The sequence below is a fragment of the Lingula anatina genome, chromosome 1, assembly GCF_051362555.1.
Source record: "Lingula anatina isolate TDL-2025a chromosome 1, LinAna3.0, whole genome shotgun sequence".
In the NCBI taxonomy this organism is placed as follows: Eukaryota; Metazoa; Brachiopoda; class Lingulata; order Lingulida; family Lingulidae; genus Lingula; species Lingula anatina.
Window position 1 is genome coordinate 19992314 of NC_141767.1, and position 23395 is coordinate 20015708.

At 33.9% G+C, this 23395-nt stretch overlaps 3 protein-coding genes across 12 annotated transcripts in view; 1 reads left to right on the forward strand and 2 right to left on the reverse strand.

The window, feature by feature from the left end:
* LOC106179425 (protein phosphatase EYA1) overlaps nt 1-3637 on the reverse strand; it is a 120317-nt gene extending 116680 nt beyond the window's left edge. For 5 of the 10 annotated variants that reach the window (XM_086999179.1, XM_013563139.2, XM_013563091.2 and 2 more), the window contains exons 1-2: nt 3465-3626; nt 2835-2903 (exon numbers count right to left, since the gene is read on the reverse strand). The gene's annotated coding sequence lies outside the window, so the exon portion shown is untranslated. Of the gene's footprint in view, nt 1-2834; nt 2904-3464 lie in introns of all 10 variants that reach the window. The other 5 variants (XM_013563132.2, XM_013563125.2, XM_086999178.1 and 2 more) reach the window with 2 other exon arrangements.
* Nucleotides 3638-4141: 504 nt separating this feature from the next.
* On the reverse strand, nt 4142-10707 carry LOC106167461 (uncharacterized). The gene is made up of 11 exons (XM_086999186.1): nt 10279-10707; nt 9813-9991; nt 9383-9463; nt 8758-8936; nt 7938-8127; nt 7578-7669; nt 7191-7345; nt 6517-6638; nt 6128-6226; nt 5440-5571; nt 4142-5110 (listed from the first exon to the last, which is right to left on the reverse strand). The coding sequence occupies exons 1-11, from the start codon at nt 10649-10651 to the stop codon at nt 5030-5032; spliced, it is 1683 nt and encodes a 560-aa protein (XP_086855312.1). The 5' UTR covers nt 10652-10707; the 3' UTR covers nt 4142-5029.
* A 234-nt stretch (nt 10708-10941) lies between these two features.
* Nucleotides 10942-22012, forward strand: LOC106179781 (DNA polymerase delta catalytic subunit). The gene is made up of 25 exons (XM_086999177.1): nt 10942-11014; nt 11447-11523; nt 11835-11941; nt 12160-12276; nt 12733-12905; nt 13142-13235; nt 13579-13747; nt 14006-14229; nt 14796-14962; nt 15290-15535; nt 15756-15866; nt 16046-16237; nt 16483-16571; nt 16921-17040; nt 17370-17483; nt 17765-17912; nt 18172-18267; nt 18662-18799; nt 19007-19179; nt 19487-19639; nt 19761-19863; nt 20161-20293; nt 20457-20570; nt 20798-20951; nt 21396-22012. The coding sequence occupies exons 2-25, from the start codon at nt 11468-11470 to the stop codon at nt 21490-21492; spliced, it is 3288 nt and encodes a 1095-aa protein (XP_086855303.1). The 5' UTR covers nt 10942-11014; nt 11447-11467; the 3' UTR covers nt 21493-22012.
* Nucleotides 22013-23395: the final 1383 nt, after the last annotated feature.

The following is a 23395-nucleotide window of genomic DNA, read 5'->3' on the forward strand; positions in this document are numbered from 1 at the left end:
ACATGGAATTTTCACATGAAACAACATTACAAATAGCAATGTGTGGGGATCTATAGATACAACTTTTGGTAACCTTACCCTTATTTAAAAATAGAAGTAAATCAGTTTACTTTGATTTTAACCTAATACGCCTTATTCTTATTTTGTAAATAATTTTAAATACACCAATAATATTTTTCTATTTCAGCAAAAAAAATAAATTAAACAATCAATCAGTTAATAGTGCTTTTCAATTAACTCACCCCTTGTTCTGTATCATTCAAGCTTTTCACTCAAAAACATATTCATTTGAGCTGAAACATAATGTTAACATCAACTGCCATGGTTACTGACAGACTATTTTTACAAAACTTTCCATATACTTTTGACCTTATGAAGACTGATTGACAAATGGTAGAAGGTCCAAATTTAGCTGAAGTTTTGTATTTAACCTTGAATGGTAGACAAGAAAGTAAAATTCTGTTTTTCTCATGGTTCAATGATACTTATTACAGTCAATCCAGGTACAGAGGTCTGTACATTTTGTAGCTTTTGTTACAAAGTTTTAAAACAGTTCTGCTGATTTAGGTATTCATATTTTAAAAAGACACAAAAACCATCAAAATATTTGCCTATATCAAGAAAACAATCATTTTACTTTCATTATTGGTTTTTACAATAAATTTCATGTTGGTAGTGCACCTGTTTGATTGACCACTGATTCATTGAACTTCATGTTATTAGGTCACCTTTTCAATTTCCTATGAACCTTAACATTTGGCTTAACCATTCTCAATCCTAAAAGCCTAGTTCTTTTAGATATCTAATTTACTTGAGAGCTCCAAACACAGCAAAACACGAATGCCTTATTTGCTTTCTGCATACACATGCATTTTATAGTTATTTCCTTTTATGACCAACCTGTTTGATTTGGTTCAACACCTATGAAAAGTCTGCTTGGGGAATTTGGTGATACAGAATTAAATTGACCTGTATGTGTGGCATACAGAATCGTTTCAAGATGGATGTACAAAAGGATTCGAGCTACAATTATTCTTAAGACATTTAACAAAAAAGTAATGGACACTCTTTATCAGGGATATGGATTTTATCTATTTTATCTTGTTACATAATGAAGAGTGTTTTAAAAAAACTTACATGAAATACAGCTCAAATTGTCTTGAGGCATTATTATTAAGAGGAAACAATCCAATCCCCTAGTTCATTTAATTGCATTCAAGTAAGGTTGCATTTAGTCGTCCTTCCTCTTTGGACAATTACTTGCTGGTGAAAAGCCCATAGAAACCCATTCAGCTGTGAAGATCCTGCAAGGCATTTTACTTTATGATGGTGGTATATTGGCAAATACAATCTTGCTAGGCTTCTCAAACCCATCAAAGCAATACAACAATAAAGGTTGTACCATTAATGATGCTCTCTGCACAATTCAGGCCTGTGGAACACAAGAGGTAGACCATCAATCCTGTTTTCGATGGTGAGATACATCACATCTGGACAATAAAGCTAAACTGAAGAATTAATTGAATCAGGGGATTTGTGTTGGTTATGTGAAGTATGAAGCTGGGTCAAGAAAACAGGTGTATAATGGAAGTTCAGACACCTTTTTAGCTGATGACTATAAGGACTATACTATACAGAATGCTAGATTGAATGAAAAAAAATGAAAATGTTTTCTAAAGAATGCAGTTTTTGAAATACACTCAAATGCTGCCTGGCCATTTATATTTTTCTATTAAGAACATTCATTTATACTTTTTAACATTTTAAGATAATTAGAACTTACTTAAAATCCATGGCAATATTGGAATATCCATTTATCAAGACCCTCATATGGTGTTAAGTTTGATGGAGACATTCTTCCTATAAATTTTCTTACATATTTATAAATAACCCATTGCATGCAACTCTAAATCAGAGTAACAGAAGTTTATCACCTCTATCAGCCAAGATAATAAGGCACTAAATGTTCAACAATAAGGCTGTCATGTGTTATGATGAACTCTTGATTCATTAAAAAGCATTTCATTTCTTCATCAAAAGGTTTGAGGTACAACTATAATGGCAAGATCAAACAACAGAAGGAATCCATTTCGCTGCACTGAAGCACGAGACAAATTGTCTTTTTAATCATTAATATATGCATCACAACCTCTTCCTCCCCTTAACAGAATCAAAACTGAAATAAACAATTCAAAACAAATTCAATTAAAATACATAAATCTGCATCACAGGTATATCATAGGGTGCATTCCCATAGATTTTAGATCGATCTATCCCCGTGGGGAGTCTCACTAGATTACTGTCAGATAATCCGGCTTAAATGTCCATCCTGCCTACTGCAAGCTGTAAGGGGGTTATTAACTTATGTGCCTGCTCGGCTGACAGCTATTTGGCATGAACCCCCAGGGGTTAGGTCGATCTAGTTGGATCGATCTAATCTCTGGGAATGGGGTCATAAATATCAAGTCAAATAATTTAAACAGTTCATCAAGATCTGCAGGAGCTGCATCTTTTGGAAATAACTATACTCATTAGTATTGACTATAGCTAGTTATTACACAAATCAAATAATCCCTTTGGTTTTTCATATTCACTATTTTGCTAAGTATGAAAGATATACAAACATACTCTGCGGTGCAGATCCTCTCAATTTTTCCCTTATACCTTTCACCATCATGCTTTACAAACTGTTAAAAAGTCAAGTGATTATCAAGCATTGAAAACTACTGAAGATCCATCAACTTGACTGCCAAAAAAGCCACCCTAAAATAACTTGTGTGGCATCTACTGTGAAAATACTGTGAAAATCATGCATATATAAAAGCGACACTGACCAGCAGCCCAAGCATTGTCTTGCCATTTTGAGAGGGGATCACAATTCTTCCTAGTTCTGTGTTCCGTGACTAAAAGAGGGATAAACTTGTTTTGAGCATTTTTATACATAGTGTTCCACGTAAACAATAGATCTTCAATTTTTTCTGGCTTATCTGAAGTGAAAAGTATTTACATTTAAACAGAGAGCATCATGTGAAGGCAAAGGATAAGACAAAACCCTAACACTCTGAACACTGCAAAAAGTTTTTTCTCCAGGATCCAGACAGGTTGAAAATTAATTTCAAACCTTTGGACGCATACTTCAGCACGCTCGGACTAGTCACTGCATTTTATCAATGACCTAAGTATTGCAGTGTACATTACACTTGTTGATTTCCTCTGGCGTAATCGATGCAATGGCAATAAGTACAAAAACAGCGGCTAAATCTATAGAATACCGATAATCTCCAAAAACACACCCTGATCATGTGCAAGCCTTGTGCACTCTTAAGACATGTATATTAACTACAGAGTCGGCGTTCGTGTCTCTTACTGACACCTCAAATTTCACAACACGTTTGACCCAGTTTACAAATACAGTAGCTGCAATGGGGGGGACTCCCTAGATACCACATTATTTACAAACTTACCAGTTACAAAGTTGTCATATGCTGCCTGTTTAGTATGAGCTTTAACGCTCTCTTGCGAGGTATTCACTTTCTAGCTGAATCCAGGTTGTAAAGTTGTAGTAGTAAGTGCAGTCTCCTTCCCTCACTTCGCCATTCACAATGCACTAATGCATGCTGGGAAACTAAGCTCACGCGGAAGGGAATTCCCGTAATTAGGTCACTAAATATAGAGCATGAAATCTGATCTAGATGCATACAAATCAAGTACAATTCTATCGCATTTTCTCAAAACAGACAGAGCCTAATCTCGTATAGTATTACACGGCAATTGAAAGGGCATTTAACAATGGGGCTTTCCCCGTCAATCAAGGGGCAATGTATAGTTGACGTAGTTCGCGTGCCTGTAGTAGTACGTACGTTTGTTTCCGATGATTTTCATTTATTTTTGAGAGTGGAGGACGTTATTTCTACAAAATGAAAAAATCACATGAAAAGTTTTGCCTCTTTTTTGTTTTAAGCAGATAAGCCAGATTTACATGCCATGAGTAACATAACCTTTATTTTCAGTTAATAGTAACGATATTCGTGACTGATTCTTCCTTTGTGCACTACATGTACAGTAGTCTTTGTTAGACTATTTTCCCGAGGCGTGTACATGTATTTAGTGAAAATACAAGAAATTCACGCAATGAAAAAAGTAGTAATAGAAATGTATATTTACAATAACTCATTGGACGGTGTAAGGTGTATCAGATTTTTAACCCAAGAAGGCAGAATTATAAAAAAATTGTTAAGATTGCCAGAAAAGAAAACTAACATTACATTTCCACAATTACTTTACAGGTACATGTACTAATACTAGTAGATTATAGTTGCAAAAGATGACGCTTACACTAAAGATTTTATTGCATTAATTCAAAATACTTTATCCAATCATCCCTGATGAATAATACATTATCATCTCTAAAATGAGCTTTTGCACCCATTCTTGAAATTATGAGACACTGTTCCTATTCTATGAATATTACAACTGATGAAAATTTATATTAATGTCAATACCATATACTGTTTATCAAAAAATAAGTGTTTCTTCTAATTTTGTGGAACAATAAAAACCATTTTGCCTACCAGTTTGAAAATACATACTGTAAGTAACTGAGATATGAAGCAAAAGTCTTGCTCAGTCTATAACTAACTTCCTAATTTTCTTTGAAGCACATTTAAGATAATAGCTCATAGTTGGCTCAGTGATACTCATAGATTGTTTAATTTCAAAGAGTTACTTGTCAACTATATATCAATTACATAAATTAAATCAGCTGCTGACACAATTCATGAATACTGTATGTTAACCTACTGGAAATTAAAATGTCATAAATTAAAATACTGGAAATTAAAATGTTCAAATGTCTATGTAAAGAAAAAATTTACCATGGATTATTACTGAATCCCAAGGTTTATTTACAAATGCATACAAAGTTGCATATAGTTTCATATCTGTAAGTTTTTTTTTATCAAATCAAATCTCCTGAGTGTATTTTTTTATTTTTATTATTATTATTTTTGTAAAATGAGCGTCTTCACGACTACATCCTGAACATTGGTTCTGTAGCTTCACTGGAAGGAGGAAGTGGTCCACTGACAATGTCCAAGCACTGTCCCAGTACCTGTAACATAAAACAGAAATAAATAATAAAATTTATGCAGTTATGTAAATAATGGTGTAAGATATCTGTTTAAAAGATACTGGACTCCTTATCTGAAGTCGTACATGTAAAAAGCATAAACAATCCAAACAAACACCAAAGATAAGTATAAATCTTTCTTTATTATTCACCTATACATGTAGTTGTTTTAAAAATAAGTATCAGTATCAAAATGCATTGCAGGATTGTATTTTCTTGTTTAAATTGATCATCTTCAAAGGTAACATTTAAATGAGATGCCCAAAGGATTTGTTTTCAACATCTTGAAGAGTGTAGCAAAGAGTGATCACCTTTCTTGAGTTCTGAGGTAAAATGATTCCATCATCCCATAATCTGGATGATGAATATAATGCTGACATTTTGGAGAGGACCTTTTCCTTTACTGATGCCTCCTGCTCTTTGGTAAGATCTGCTGCTGGCAACTAGAGTATAAAGTATCAAACTGATAAGTAAATATGTAAATTATTTAAGTAAAAGCCAACCTTAATTGAGGTGCGCTGTAATTTTTAGTTTATCAGAGACCAATAAACACATATAACTGTGATCACACAAGCATAAATATATACAAACTGCTGAAAAAAATTACACTAGTAAAATAATTGAGCCAGAATTATAACAATCTGGTGAAATGAAATCACATCTCTCCCTTTCAATATGTCAAATTGAATAATTGTCATTTAAAAACAGTCTAATGTAAATGTGAGCCCTGTACAAGATTGAATGAGTTCTAACAAACCTCTGTACCCCTTTAAAATAGTTGGCAAAAAGGCATAAATGCAATAACATCACTTTTCAAAGAAAATACCATAGAATTTCTCAAGGAAACCCACAGAAATGCCAATTATTCATAAACTACCACATACGTCCCAATGATGTATAAACTAATTTTTAAATGTTTGTTTAAGCAATGTTTGCTTCCAAGCACTCCCTGTGTAATTTATAAGTATGAATTAGTGTACTATGTCTTATTCTGCTTACCTGGGTGACAGTGTTATTCAGTAGGTACTCCTCATTCTGTATACCAATAGATACCGTGGGCCACACAAAAAGAAAGTTGGGATCCATTGCACGACCAGCCTAAAAAACACAAAATTTTTGTGCAATCTCAACATTTACTTTAAGCATGATATGCTTTTCCTTCTGTGTGTCTTCTGTAAATTTGTGAACTTTCATCAAACTTAAAACTGACATTCATCTTTGTAGAAAATTAATACAGTTTTTACAGACAAAATACTCAGGCCTTACTATCAACATAATAAATCGTCCTTAAAAGAAAGAAATATTGAAAATATATTATTTACCATAATTCTGGATAAAAGCAATTTTGGAACAGAGTTTAATGTAAAAACCACCAAAACATGCCTTACCATCATGTAGTTTTCTGCTCCATAGCTCTGTCTCATTATCACAGTTATTTTGGGCACACTGACCACAGCCACTGCAGTTAGCAGTCTAGACTGACATTTCAGGGCACTTCCACCCGCCTCATCTATACAATAAAAATATACCAGCAAACATATACATAATCAAGGAGAAGAATGGGTGGTACTTTTTTGTCATTCTCTTTGCTTTCCCCCCCCCCCCCCTCCCCCCAGCACACTCCAAAGAAAACTCCTAGACGGTTTGACATAAATAAAAAAACACATATGAAATGCAGTTTTTTTTAACAAGTGCTATTAAGTTTAAGAATCTAAATTTGTCTAGACAAGCACTTACTCAAATTTTTTCCAAAACTGTTATGTTTACCTTTGTGGGCCCAAGAATATCTAATTGCTCAACCCCATTGAAACTATCAGTCTACATAGATCAATCCAACTCCACGGGGACTGCCTCCTTTTGTTTCCAAAATACTCTTGAAATAACCAGCTCTTTGGTATTCTACATAATGCCAAGAAAAGACATGTTAATCTGTTAAACTGATTGCTTTCAAGGAGAACCCCCACGGAGTTGGATCGATCTATGTAGACTGAAAGTTTCAATGGGAATGAGCCCTGAAGTTAGTTTATAGGAATGTAATATCATGAGTTTAAATTTCACTGACCTATATTTGTTTCTGAACTGAAATCCCCAGATCCTGTATCTTGGAAGAAAATCAATGGGATTTTCCTTTCATCACACATACGAACAAAGTGTGCCCCTTTTGCTGCTTCTTGCTCACTAAGTGGACCATCATTTGCAACAATTCCAACCAAATGCCTGAAAATTGTATTTAAGAAATATAGTAGGATTTCCATAAAATATAAGAGAGTTTTTTGTCATTTTCTTATTAATTACAAATGAAATAAAATTTAGTTATAAAGTAGATATACCATTTTACACTACAACTAAAAAAAAAAGATGGTTATAAAAATTGTACACTAGTGTTTTTCAAAAAGTTTACTTTTCTGTTAATATAATTCTAAGAAACATGCATTTTTAATGACAGTACCCATGTATGTGAGAAAACCCTGTCTTCAAAGAGCAGCCAAATTTAGCTTTGAATTCATGAAATCTGCTTCCATCCACAATTCTAGCCAGAATCTGTAATTCAAATGCTCTTCATATTAACATATATATTTTGTAAACTGTTTTGTATTTCAGAAAGCATATTTAAGGGGTTTTCTCAAGACTTCATGAATTTTGATATAAGACATGAAACAACAAAATAAGAACCAAACTCACAAAGTAAAGAAGTCTTTGGATGGAAACATCACAATAGGCATACAAAGGATAAAGGATGTTCTGTTATGAAAATTTCAACCCTATCAATCCACCAAACGATGGACTAATCAAACCATCCAGCCATTACCTTAGTGATGTCTAGAGACTTTGTGAGATCTGACGGTACCAGGCCTGGCAGCTCCTCAGGGCTGAACTGTGGCTCTTCATAACTGGAGTGTCCAAGTCTGTCTGGGATGTTTAGGCTTGCTACTATGTCCCTGCCATACTCCAGACCCTCCTCTTCTGTGTGGGCAAAGTAGTCTGTGCAGCCACTTACACTGGAATAAAATACTTCAACTTATTACATGATAAATTATTAAAGACTTAGGGTTGGGGGGGAGGGGGGGCAAAATAATACATCAAGTATTAATTAAGAACATTGGCAAAACTTTCACCCATCTCATAGGTTAATTGCCATGTGAGACGTTGATAGAAATAATATTCTACATAAAAATCATTTTACAATTTCCACATTTTAGCATCATCTTTAATTCATCTAGAGTCTTGTTTTCATTTAAGACATTTCCACTAGAATTTTGACAATGACCCAATGATTTATTTTGAGTTACAAATAGAAAACCATTGTTAATTTTTTCTTTATATCATTATAATTAAATCAATATCTCTTTTTAGACACAAAAGTATTATATCTTCATGAATCAAGAAAATCATAAGGGCTACAGAACATTTCAGCTGTCTACAACAAATGCCTCACTTGGTCAATCAAATCAGCCAATGTAATTTTTTTTTTCGTTTGTTGGTTCTGTTTTCATAATAATGAAATTTTGAACTGTTCAATTCCTACACTAACTGAAAGCAAACCTGTAAAAGATTTGTCCCAATGGAAGCTTATCATTATGAGTAACATTACTACACAGATCAATTTCCATCAGAATGCTTTCTTTTACCTGGAGTGTAATTCTGCCCCACCCAGTTCCTCTGTAGTGACCACCTCCCCTGTGGCAGCATGCACTAGGGGTGGACCACCCAGGAAGATATGTCCAATCTTCTGTACTATCACAGTCTGGTCTGACATGGTAGGAATGTAAGCACCTCCTGCTGTACAGCTACCACATACAACAGCTATCTGGAGAGGAAGGTTAAGAAAGAAAATATAATAATATGCTCAGATCTTAATGCCAAAAAATAATTTGCCTAAAAAAAAATTCATGTGTTTTATAGTGGTCAGGAAATTGCAGGCAGAACTTAGGCATTGCTTTATTCCTAAAACCTATTAATGTTTATAGTAACCATGGAGTCATGTGATATGTACATGTACATGTATACGTACTCATAAAATATCCACATATACTACAACTAGCTTTCATTCGAAAACTTATTTTGTTATAAAAAGGACATTTAAAGTATTGAACTTTATGACAAAATGCTGTTTATGAAATATTTTATAAACTTTCATATATCAATATAAGCAATAAAACGCCATTCAAAAATAAATTCAAGTGGAGATTTATCTTTGTTATGAATTGTTTGTCCTAGCAATAAGAGCAAAGGTAACTGCTTGAACTTTTTCACCTGTGGAATCCCCTTGGCTCCCATTATAGCCATGTTATAAAAAACACGTCCACCATGATGCTGATCAGGAAATATCTCTGCCTGTGAGGGAGAAGAAAGCAAATAAATATATATGGGTTTTTTCTACAAGCACTGCTTCTCAATCTTATAAATAAACAAACTTTTAAAATTCATTCAAAATTCCAAAATTTCCTACAAATTATTTTATCAACCTACTTTTTTCTCAACATGTTGCTCATAAAAATATGCTAACAATTATTTGAGCCAATAAAATAAAAATTTTTTATGCTAAGGCACGTAAATGTATAAATTGCTCGATCATGGCCTGCATGATTAAATTCAATCCATCTTCTCTCTACACACACACACACACACACACACACACACACACACACACACACAGACAGACAGCTATAGGGCAGTATCTTGCCTGCAATGGTAGAAAGGCTCCACCACTATCAACCAAATAGATACATGGAAGGCGATTTTGCTCAGCAATAGCCTGACTTCGCAGCTGTTTTTTAACTGCTATGGGATAAAGTGTTCCTCCTTTCACTGTCGCTTCATTTGCTAAGATCATGCAATGCTTGCCATGGACTTTACCAATACCTGTCAATAAAAAATAACTATTTTATCATTTGACTTTTCTAATTTTACATTAATAATTTTTGCCATTAAAATCATCACATTCAGTTAAGTTTTTAATATTATACTGGAAAGTTTGTTATCAAATTGTATCATTAAAAAAAAGAATTATTAATCATCATTGCATACTGTAGTTGTGAATATTTCTTAATAGCATTAATTACAGTCTTTTTGTTCAGCAAAAAATAAGAGTCCCTTAGGTTTGAGCTTTAAGTTCAAAACATTAAACCATAAGACAATTGAGCAAGCACCTGCAATAATGCCACCTCTGGGGACATCACCATACTCCATGCGCATTCCACATAAAGGAGACAACTCAAGAAAGTCACTGTCATCATCCAACAGTAACTTGATGCGATCTTTGGCTAACAGTTTCTTGTTGCGTTTTACATGCCTCTCCACAGCTTTTTCACCACCACCAGCATGAGCAACTTTTAGAACGTCCAGGTAGGTCTTCTCTATGAGTTTGTTGTGTTGTAAGTTGGCGTCAAATTCCTGAGTACTGCTGTCTATTTTGCCATCCAAAATGCGCGAAAAGGCTATCCGCGTATTGTTACGCGTTGCGCCCTTTAATACTGTTGATCTATATAGTCTAGTTGCACAAAATCTGCATTTCGAAAACATAGTTTTTCAGGGGTGTCTCAATGTGTTAACGTCCTTCACCTTTTATGACCCACTTTACTCTGACCAAGACAAGATTTCAAAAATCACGGATTTTTTAGGCAAATTTTGTATCCAAACAAATTGAAAACAAAATTAAATATTGCTATTTTCATTTTTTTCTTTTCTTTTTTTCAAAAAACATACGTACCATCATTCGATTGTATTTTATAACTCTTACTTTGTGAGCCTCCGTAAAACCGCGGCTCCGCATTTGACATCTCCCGCCATTTTCAAGAGGTACACAAGTAGGTTTCAAATAGGTCTTATGCATTAGCCAGAACGTTGGTCCACGCGTTTTCATTGTTGCTTTATGCTTTTATAAAGGTTTGTCTAAGACAGGAGTGCTTCTTTCGTGCATTTACATCATGGGTATTGTCTCCAGATTCCATTAATTTGACACTGGATTATCTCTGCATACCGGTAGAATTTAGAAATTAGTACTGCATCTACTACTGTGTATAGTGCATTTGGTTTGGTCAGCCAAAGTAAAAAGAAATGTTTGTATCAAGTCACCACGTCTAACTCGCTAGCCATTCTGATCTCATCTGTGATCTTTATTATCCACCGTCTGTTGCTCTTGGTTTGATTAAAAATTACAGCTACTGTTTTATGGTTGATTTACGAGCCACAGGTACAATATATATTATATATATTGATACAAAAATACACACATATAGAAGCAATTAGTATCTCCAGCTTTAGTCAATGTCAAATTAATTTTTCATAACCATTTCATCTGCAATTCATTTAATGTAGCCTGTAGGAAGAGAAGAGAAAATGGACAAACGGAAGAATCAACCCTGGAAGGGTGGTCCCCCTTCTAAGAAAAACAAGTTAGTGTTGTGGGTTTTTACATTAGTATTATAGTATTCCAGACCCTGGAGATCATTACTTTATTTGCCAGACATTGTCATTTTAGTACTTGCCAAGATAAAAAAAGATAAAAAAGCAAATGTGTATAAGTATGATCAAATGAGTATATAAATGATTGTAATATGAACAGACATTTATTTTCCTTTCAATGAATTTGAAAATTTGTAAGTGCTTTCGCATTCTGTTATAGTTATCAAATTTCAGTTTCATTTTAGTAATGATTATATATTGCTGATATGTATTAATGATCCATATTAATGTGTCATTTCAGACAAGATGATGATGGAGATGATCCATCAACCTTTGAAAGTGAGTTGGCCATGCTGGAGGATATGGAGAATGATATGATGCAAGAGTCAGAATCACAAGAAATATTGGGTAGGTTGAAAGCAATGAACATTTGAGAATGGTATTAAACAATGGGTTCAAAAGTATGTAATTATGTTCTCCACATATGCTATCAATAGCTCCTTTTTTTTTTACAAATCATTTAAAGGTTCTGTTCAGTAATTTTATTGTTTGCTTTAAAATGTTATATAAAACTGTTGTAATACTTTAGAATAATAATATAAGTTGTTTATTTAAATATCTTACAGGAGAGGGCCCAGAATATATGATAACATCTGTGAAATGGTCCCGTCCACCTCTGCCTTCTATAGACCCCAAGAAAGATACAATAATCTTCCAACAGTTGGATTTAGATCATTACACAGGTTTGTCATTCTGTTTGCTCTTCTTTCTCCCTTTTGTAAGTAAAAACCTTTATTTCTTAGTTTAACTATTTGATGCTGCATGCCCCTGTAGAACTTTTATTGTAAACGTGGCCGTTATAAGTGTCTATGAGAACTTACACATCATTACATGGATGTTTGTTTACATCAAGTTAGCAAAATTTTCAATATCTTGGTAGAAATATAGTTAAAAGATCGTCATAACTGTTTTACCTATGTACAATTAAAAGTCTTACGATAATATAGGGTGGTTATGAATTCTTGGTAAAATTATCTCTGAAAGATTGTTTTTAAGAAATTATGTTTTACCCAAGTTACCAATGTATTTATTTAACTCTCAACTTCTAAACTTTTAATATGAAATAAAACACATTACACATACATTTTTTTCTTCTTATTCTTTTGTTACTTATAATTTATTCAATTGTGTATATACAGGCACCCATTTTCCTGGAATGCCAGGTTCTACAAAAGGCCCAGTGCCCATAGTCAGGATGTATGGCATCACTATGGAAGGGAACAGTGTTATGGCTCACATCCATGGTTTTGCTCCATACTTTTTTGTTCCTGCACCAGATGGATTTAAAATCTCACATGCTGAAGACTTCAGGGTATAAAGTTATTTTTCACTTTTCATTGACATTTTCCTTTTGCTTCCAGTGAAGTTTTAATTCTTAGAATTGAGTGTTTACTTTCTCATTAACTGATTTTAGTCTGTGGTAATTTATATTAGAAAAACATTAATAATCCAAACAAAAAAATGAAGATTGAAATGTGAAAAGCAAAGATGAAATACATTTGTTGAAATATGTTTACATTTACATTTTTGTACTATGTATCATTGTAGCAAGCGTTAAATGAGGCTGTGGTTAAAGATATGCGCTCCAACAAGGACAACGTGGTAGACGCTGTGCTAGCAGTAGAGCTAGCCACAAAAGAAAGTAAGAAAAAATGGTCTGCAAAAATATTTTCTAGCTAATTTATTATCCTGATAAAATAAGATAATTTCTTTTTTTTCTGGATTCCCACTTTTGTTTTAGAATTTTTGTCAATATTTGAGTAAGGAATGATTGTTTATGTAATACATTTAATCTCATTTATGGAGATATTTGCACATTTTTACTAAATTGTAGGACTTCTATGTGTTTGGGCTATGCTATTTCTATTAAATGTGAACATGGTACACCAGTTGTCAGCTTCAGACTATTTAATTACACCATAAATAAAATATTAAAAAAAGGATTATCTTTTTATTTTAAAATGAATCTGTCATGCCAATTTCAGATATATATGGATTCCACACAAATGGGAAGAGAGATTTCCTGAAAATTACTGTGGCCTTGCAGAGACTAATTGCTCCAGCCAAAAGAATTCTTGAGATGGGATTCTCTTTTCGTGGCTTTCCAAATCATGGGTATTCTACTTTTGAAAGCAACATTGATTTTGAGATCAGGTAAGGAAGTTTTGGTACTGTACAACTGGGAGAAAACAGAAAATTAATTATATTTAAGCACTCTAAGGTTTTCTGCCATAGTAGCAAGTAAACTGTTGTGAAGTGATAAAATAACAAATCACAATTGGTATACAAGCCATATTACATTGAAAACAATTCTTTCAAAGGAAAAGATTATGCTATTGAATGTGAACAGCATTTACATTTTATATTTTGTGTTATAACTTAAAATTTTTCATTTAAATATTTCTTGTTAAGGTTCATGGTAGACACCAAAGTAGTGGGATGCAACTGGATAGAAGTCCCAGCAAGAAAGTACTCTGTGCGCAAGAGTGGTGATGCCATAAAACCCACCTCTCGCTGCCAGCTGGAACTGGACGTATCCTGGGAAAACTTTATTTCACATGCCCCAGAGGGAGAATGGTCCAAAGTGGCACCCTTTAGAATTCTCAGTTATGATATTGAATGTGCTGGCAGGAAAGGTGGGTGCTCCTGTTGACAATGTCACAAGGAGATAAAGGTTGCAGTTTGTATTATAGTGGTTTTGAATAGAGGAATGGTTACCAATTTGAGTTGTAAGCAGAGATTTTTGAGCAGGGTGCTGATTAAGTCTTTGCCAACTAGCTAGTTGGTTGGGTGCGGTTCTATTCTGGCAATACTGTGTTATACCTGTTGATTATGTGTATGTGTTCTTTGTTTTAGTTTTAGCTAGGGCTTACCTTTCCATGCCTAATTTTAGTAGAATTAAGTGAATAAAATAAGGAAATGAACAATTTCAAGTCTAAGTTTTTACAAATCTATTTTTAATTATGAAAATCAGGTTTTATCTCTTGAATTATTATCAATAAATTATAACATAAAAGAAGATTGGCTTTCCTGTTCGGTATAGAGCCAAATCAATATGTTATGGATTAATGAATATCTAGAAGATTTTTATTGGAATTGTGTTTTTCTTTTATTAGTCACGGCCTTTTTGCCTCCTATGCAGTATGTTAGCTAAATTAAAGAAAAAAGAAATGGTCCCAATTTATACCTGTGTTACTTTCAGGCATCTTCCCGGAACCTGACAAGGACCCTGTAATTCAGATAGCTAACATGGTCATCAAACAAGGGAGTAAGGACCCCTTCATCAGGAACGTGTTCACTCTCGATACCTGTGGCCATATTGTGGGCTCACAGGTGCTGTCATATCAAACAGAGGAAGAGATGTTGAAGGTACAGTCAGAAAGATTTATTGTAAATGACAACATTGCTGCTTTCTTACCTTCCTCCCTCTTTCTTCCTGAGTATTATTTTCAACCACTCCAACAAATAACATTGCTGTATAGATTGGTGTTATGGACATATTTATTGGTGTACTATTGTCTTGTAAGCATTTTCAGCAGGTAAAAAAAGCTTTAGAGTAAAATTGCATGTCATTTCAACTTAAATGTGTGTATGGGTGAAAATGTGCATGCATGTATGTGTGAGAGAGACAATATGGAAATGAACTATGGAAATGCATTTATACAAAATTAATCTTCTCAATTCTGATAATTTCAGAAATGGTCAGACTTCATCAGAGAAGTTGACCCTGACTTAATAACAGGCTACAATATCCAGAACTTCGATATGCCGTATCTGATGAACCGTGCCAGACATCTCAAGGTGAAAGACTTCCATTACCTGAGCCGTATCAAGGACAAGGAGTCCACTGTGAAGGAGGCAATGTTCCAGTCCAAGCAGATGGGAAAGAGAGAGAATAAAGTAGTGAACACTGAAGGAAGGATACAGTTTGATTTGCTGCAGGTATTGAATGTCTGCATTTGAATTTTAACTACTTATTGCCACTTAGTTTTAAAGATTAAGTGCAAGTAATTCAGCATTGTTTGTAAAAGAACTGGAGGTATTAAAGGAAGCAATGAAAGGTTTTACCAAAATAAAGACTTCATTGATGATCATTCCCTACACTAAACTAACTTCTAACTGAGAAAATTAAATCACGTGGCAGAAATGTATTTGTTTCTAGATTTTGCTGAGGGACTACAAGTTGAGATCTTACACCCTGAATGCAGTCTCTTATCACTTTCTACAAGAACAAAAGGAGGATGTTCAGCATTCAATCATTACAGATTTGCAGGTATGCTTATGTGTTAATTGCTTGAATAATGATACTTTATTTACTTGCACTGAACTATTAGTATGTCACTTCTGAATTCGGAATTTATATTAGTCAGGTCCACTATTACATGATGTACAAGATTGGAATTTAGCTCAGTATGAACACTCTTTTAACACCGGGTGTGTTATTCTTTTCAGAATGGCAATGAGCAGACGAGACGAAGGTTGGCTGTTTACTGCTTGAAGGATGCATATCTTCCACTGCGACTCCTGGAAAAACTGATGTGTGTTATCAATTACATGGAGATGGCCAGGGTCACTGGGGTGCCGCTGACATATCTGCTCACCAGAGGGCAGCAAATTAAAGTCATTTCGCAGTTGTTGAGAAAGGCAGGTCCCATGATGGTTCATATTTATTTGTAGCCTTTTGATTTTAGTGTCATTCACATTAATGTTTATGCTGGAAAATAAAATGGGCTACAAATAAACTCCTGTGACCAATTAAGTTTGGAATAAGACATATGTAATATGAGTATCTCCATTTTCAGCAGGTGTGATTGTTTTTTACCACCAAAAGTAAAAAAAGAGGAAATGATCTCATTTGAACATTTTCATTTGGAAGGACTTTTTTCCAGGCCAAAGATACAGCCTATGTTATTCCTGCCATGAAACCAGAGACGGGAGATGAATATGCAGGAGCAACAGTCATTGAACCTAATAAAGGGTAAGTTATTGGATCTGAGAACATTTTTGTTTGAGTGTTTGGTTGTTTTTAATTTGTTTATTTAAAAAAATTCTGCTCATAAAACTTCAACCAGTCATATGATTCACTTTATTCCACTGAATTAATTATTAAATGAATCGTTTTATATCTCGAGTTTGAATTGATGGACAAATTATAAAGGGTATAACATGTTCACAAAATGATTTTTTAAAAGGGTTGATTTAGTATTTGATAATGCAGAATTTAATGACTGGTGACTTTTCTTTCTCCATAAAAAAGTCTATTTCTCCATTACTGAGATTCAATTTTTTAAAAAATGCTTATGTAGAAATTAATTTTTTGTTTCCAGATACTATGATGTTCCTATAGCCACCCTGGATTTCTCCTCCCTGTACCCCTCCATCATGATGGCCCACAACCTGTGCTACACCACTCTGCTGAGGAATCAACAGGTTATACAGAGAGAGGGGTAAGGATTTGTGGGTAGTCATGAACCACTCTCTCCATAGTAACATGATATTGTGACACAGTTTTACTACATAGATGTGTTTGCAGACTGGTGAAAGAGAAGTGGGAAAGTCCAGTCCATGTGTGTTATTATTGCATATATGTGTATAATTATGGCAGCTAGGAAAGGGTCTTTACTTGTTGTGCAGTTGTATTGAGTGGAAAATATTTAATAGGCACCCCAAAAGAGTGCTCATTGTGCTTATGATTTTGAATTACATATATTAATGATAGTGTATTCCCTGTGCAATTATGTCATATCAGTGAGATTTATGTTTATCACCTTTGCAGACTGACTGCAGAGCAGTATATTAAAACACCATCAGGGAATTTCTTTGTAAAGCAGTCAGTAAGAAAGGGTCTGCTGCCAGAGATTCTTGATGACCTGCTGAGTGCAAGAAAAAGGTAGGATGATTCAAGTTAGGGGTTATGTTGTAGTTGATAATAGCACAGTTTGATCACTGCTGTAGTGTTGAAAAATAAATATTAATCTGTTAGTAGTTGTGTTTTAGCTTCATATAACTGAGTAATAAACAAAGCAGACAGGTGCAGATTCAACTGTGGCAATTTTTTTTTTAATTGGTTGGTATCAGATGGACATGGTCCTCTAGTAGAGTTGAAAGTTATCAGTTAAGATCAAAAATTTGTACAGAAATGTAAAAAAATAAGAATAATTCTTATTTTAGAGCCAAGAATGACTTGAAGAAAGAAACAGATCCTTTTAAGAAAAAAGTGCTTGATGGGCGACAGCTTGCTTTAAAGATCAGTGCCAACTCTGTGTATGGCTTCACTGGGGCACAAGTTGGGAAGCTGCCCTGCTTGGAAATATCTCAGGTAAGAGGTGGTTTAATGAGAAAAGTTATTATCTTTTGCCATAACAAAACTGACAGGTTAAATGAAAAAGGAGCATATACATACAATATTTTTTTTCCAGGAAGAGAATGTAGAGTTTATTTTTATTTATTTATTTATTTATTTTTTGTGTATGGTGAAATATGACAGTTGTCATCGAAAATTTGCGTGATGTTAGGAGAATGTGTAAATGGAGTAGAGAGTCTTGCATTCTAACTGATGCATTAATTTTACTCCCCAGAGTGTGACTGGTTTTGGACGGATGATGATTGAACAAACAAAGAACTATGTGGAGGAGCACTATACTGTTGAAAATGGCTACCCTGCAAATGCTAAGGTGAGAACTTTTTTTTATTTTTTGAACATGAATACATGATATTTATAATGTTTTTATGATTACATTGGTTACTTACATATTTGAAAACCAACTAAAAACTCAGGGAAGATGTGGAATTTCATTTTGAATGACATACCGACTGGCGGGGGTTTTGTAAGAATTCTAGTTTTTTGTCTTGGACATTGAAATGATTTTCGTGCAAAGATCTAGACTTCTAGACAAATTCTTAATATTATAAATCTATTGATTAATTAATTATAGTGACTTGCAATAAACCTCCTGTATTTCAGCATTAAATTGACAGATTGCAATCAGCTTTGAATGAGCTGCAGGTTTAGAGAAAAACAATGTGAAAAGAGATCTTTAATTTACTGTCCTTTGTTTCTCCTTTCAGGTTATTTATGGAGATACAGATTCTGTGATGTGTAAGTTTGGAGTCAAGACTGTTGCAGAAGCAATGAAGCTTGGGCAAGAGGCAGCTGATTTAATATCTGAAAAGTTTATCAAACCTATTAAACTGGAATTTGAAAAGGTAACGTTTTGCTTGAAGTTTTTCTTAAAATATGTTTATTGTGTTTCTTACATTTTGATTTTGATCACTTCTCAAAATCAATATAAGACTTTCGTACTGTTACATGTCAGATATGTTTGCAAGAATTTTTGTTGAACCAACAATGCAATGTACATTTTTATATTTCATTAATTAATTTTTTTTGTTTATTTTGTGTTCTGTTTTTAGGTTTATTTCCCTTATCTTCTTATCAACAAGAAGAGGTATGCAGGGCTTTACTTTACCCGACCTGAAATTCATGACAAGATGGATTGTAAGGGAATTGAAACAGTAAGGAGGGACAACTGTCAACTGGCATCACACCTTATCAGCACCTGTCTTCAGATGTTATTAATTGAGAGGTATTGAGCTTCCTTTATGGGTTCAAAATAATGGTAGATATTTGATGTAATTAATCAGATACTTTTATTGAAGAAACCTTTGTCACATGAATAGCTTTTATGAATAAGATAAAAGACAACTTTGCATTATTTGGCATTATATGTTTTTTTGGCATTAATTCACCTCTTGTTTACTTCTTGAAAATACATTCAACTTTATGCATTGGTTTTAATGTGAAATTCAATTCTATTCATGAAAATAAAATAGAGCTATTTGAATGTTAAAAAAGAGTTAATGTTCTACAGTATGATTATTGTTATGTTCAAGGAATCCCAATGGTGCTGTAGAACATGCCAAACAGGTGATATCTGATCTCCTGTGTAACAGAATTGACATCTCCCAACTGGTTATTACAAAGGAACTTGCCAAGACTGACAGTGAATATTCTGCCAAGCAGGCACATGTGGAATTAGCTAATAGGTAGGCATGTGTGTGTGTGTGTGTGTGTGTGTGTGTGTGTAATGTAGACGTACAGTTGTATTATGCTGCAATCATACCACATGATCATTGTTTGTTTATTTTGTCATATTTTTTTTCATAGAATGAAAAAAAGAGATGCAGGCAGTGCTCCTAACCTTGGGGACAGAGTTCCATATGTTATAATTGCTGCTGCCAAGGGAACTCCAGCATATATGAAATCTGAGGTACTTTTCTGGTATTCGTGGTATCTTTTTAATTTTTTAACATATGTACAGGTTATCTAGACATGTGATACCAAAAAGAACTATAGCAATAAATGTATGTGAACAAACATGGGTCAAACATAATTATAATTATGTGGGCAATTGGATCATATCTGATAAAATTAATAATGATTATGATTTAATAATTTAATTTTACACACAGCTGAAATTTTTAAAAATTTATATTATTTATTTTTGAAACAACATTTTAAGAAAAAGGAGTGGCCAGTTATTTGAAAGAGTTTTGGTTTATTTCAGGATCCAATCTATGTGCTAGAGAACAACATACCAATTGATACACAATATTATCTGGACAACCAGCTGTCTAAACCACTGCTCAGGATATTTGAGCCTATCCTTGGGGAAAAGAAGGCAGAATCTGTTCTCCTAAGTAAGTTTCTTCCCTATCATACATTTGCTTTACCTTAAAAAATATTTGTAGTACCCATTTTAAGTTTTAACCAGGAAAGCACTCAAATAGGCAAAGGATTTATTATGTCATATTAATCTAAGAACAGTCTTCATACAATTCCTAAATTATATTTGATATTTAGGGGGAGATCACACAAGAACAAAGACTATGATAATGTCCAAAGTTGGAGGATTGTCTGCATTTACCAAGAAGAGAAGCACATGCATAGGATGCAAAGCTGTTTTGGAAAAAGAAGGTAAAGTGTACTAAAATGACTTTTTTCCATACAATGTTAGAGAAGACTGAACGTGGTAGAATCATATTTATTTAATTATAAATGTAGTGTTCAAAAACAATTTGTGAATCAAAGATGAGAGACTTTTTCTGGAAATATATATTATTTTTAAATTTTTTATGTGGAATCTGTGCTAAACTCTGCTGTTGTTGGTTGAGGAAATTATACTTTTTGGAATGTTTTTTCAGGAATTGCAGTTTGTAAACATTGCAAAAGTAGGGAATCTGAAATTTACCAGAAGGAAATTTCAATGGCCAATGCTCTTGAGGAGAAATTTGCACGTCTCTGGACACAATGCCAAAGATGTCAAGGCAGTCTGCATGAGGATGTCCTGTGTACAAGGTAAATTATACGAGGGCCAGTCAATAAATAACCAGCCTAACCTATTTCGGGTTGAGATCTACTTCTTCTTTTTCAATATAATTTTCCTCCAGGGCAATGCACCTGGACCATCAGTATGAATATATATATATATATATATATATATATATATATATATATAGTTTACAATATTCTTCTTCATCATTTCTCATATTTAATATGTTAATTAAATGTTTTCATTTGCTTAGGCAAATGTATAATTATTTCTGCCCTAAGAAAATGAAAACTATAATATTCTCATCCAGGTTTATTATGGTAAAAATACATTTTAACTTAGCATGTTATTTGACCAAAATGATCACAAATAGTATTTTATTTACTATTATTATTATTATTAATTTTTTTAAATTTAACTAATTATATATATATATATCTGATTTCCTCACTTTTTCTTTATATTTCCAGTTGTGACTGTCCCATATTTTACATGAGGAAAAAAGTTCAAAAAGATTTGGCAACCCAGGACAAGTTGCTTCAGAGATTTGGCCCCCCAACCTGGTGAGGGCAGACACAATGGAAACAGTTGGCATCACTAGAGAAATACCAAGTAGACTGTTAAACAGCTTGTGTACTTTGTAATTGCAGCTTTTCTGAAAAGTGAAAGGACATTAAACTTGCTGTTCTGTACAGATAGGTGTGAACAGAAAGGTGTGAACAAAATAACTAAAATTCATTTCATTTGAGAAGTAATTGAAAGTGCATTAACCATGTAGCTATTCACCAACAATGACCAAAAATTTAAAAAATTACATCAGGTTTCAATATTTGCACTCTGATATTGCACTGCCTGGCTATTAAGGATATCAAACTGTATTTTTAGAACTGTGATGTTGCCAGATACATTTGTCACAGGATATGATCAATATTTTATATCTTCTTTATATTGGCAATATTAAATAATCCAGCTGTTTTTGTAGACTTGATGAAACGTGTATGTTGGTATATAAGATCAATGCATTTTTGTAAAATCCGTTGGTATACTGGCTACTTACCATAAATAAATAAAAATATTTTTCATGCAATTCCCATCTTAGTTTCAAAATTTAAGTCTAAATGAAAAGACTTTTACACATAAAAAGGTGTTTTCAATTTAAAACGCCTTCAATAATTTCTGTCCATATCAATGTATTTTCGGTATTTTTTTTTCAGTGAAAAAGTTTACTGGATATATATATTTGCTGTAAAGAACACCCGTTTTTACTTTGCTAGCACTGTCCTGAAATGGTACTTAGAAAGCTGAATACCAGGGTACTGTTTCAGGGTTGCGACAGCGGAAATTTTCAGAAAGTTACGCAATCGCAGCGCAATAATGTGCGCTTTGATATGGGTTGAAAGCAGTCTAAGGCTTCATTCACATGCAATGTCTATTTTCTAAATTCTATTTTCTATTCGCGGTATGTCTTATGATCACGGTCTGTGCCCTAAATATCCCGCGGCGTAATTACTGGCAGCGCGAGCCAGTTACTATAAGTTACTATAAGTAACTGGCTCGCGCTGCCAGTAATTACGCGGCGGGATATTCAGGGCACAGACCGTGATCATAAGATAGCGCGAATAGAAAATAGAATTTAGAAAATAGACATTGCATGTGAACGAAGCCTAAATTTTAGCTGCCGCGTGGTGAGTGTTGCCTTGGTAGTATGTTAAAAGTCTATAGCAGAGCTTCACGGAAAACGCAGATAAGGACACCGATGATGTGAATGAAAAAGATTGATAGAATTGATGAAAGAAGTTCAATTGCAAAGGAGGAAATGGGCGTTTTTTTTGTTTTTTTTTTTTCAATTAAAAGACCTACCCGGTACAAGCTGTATTCGGAAACCAGACCGGCAAGAGAGACATCGTGGCGTAGGGACGTAATTCGCTATGAAAGAAGTGGAAAAGGGTCGTGTAACTCTTCGGATTTGAGGATTTCCGAGTGCATTTTCTCCTAGAAAAAACATTGCATAGAATAAAAATGAAGGTACGTGTGGGGGGGGGGGGCAGGTACGAAATTTTAAAAGATTAGTCTTTATTCAACTGTAGATTAAGTCGCTTACTTGAATCTGTTAATTTTCCCCGATTTTGTTATATAGTGCAGTGAAAAAGAATTGCAAGTAAGTTCACACTCGCTTCATAAAATGACTTCTGTAAAGACATGTAAAGGGTAACAAAGATGACGTAATTTTATTGCTAACAGAGGGATGATCAGCTCACGTGCTGTAGGGCTTGACAGCGAATAGCTTTTGGCGCCTTGAAGTCGGCCTGTCATCTGGAGAGAACACTAGTGGTAAGGAATTGCTGTGCTGTCTAAGAATACTAAAATGTAGGTATTTCCATGCTGGAATTACATATAGGAAAAAAGCAAAACAAGAAAATATCATACTCAGTTAAACCCCAGGGTTCATTAACGTATCTCTATCTGTTAG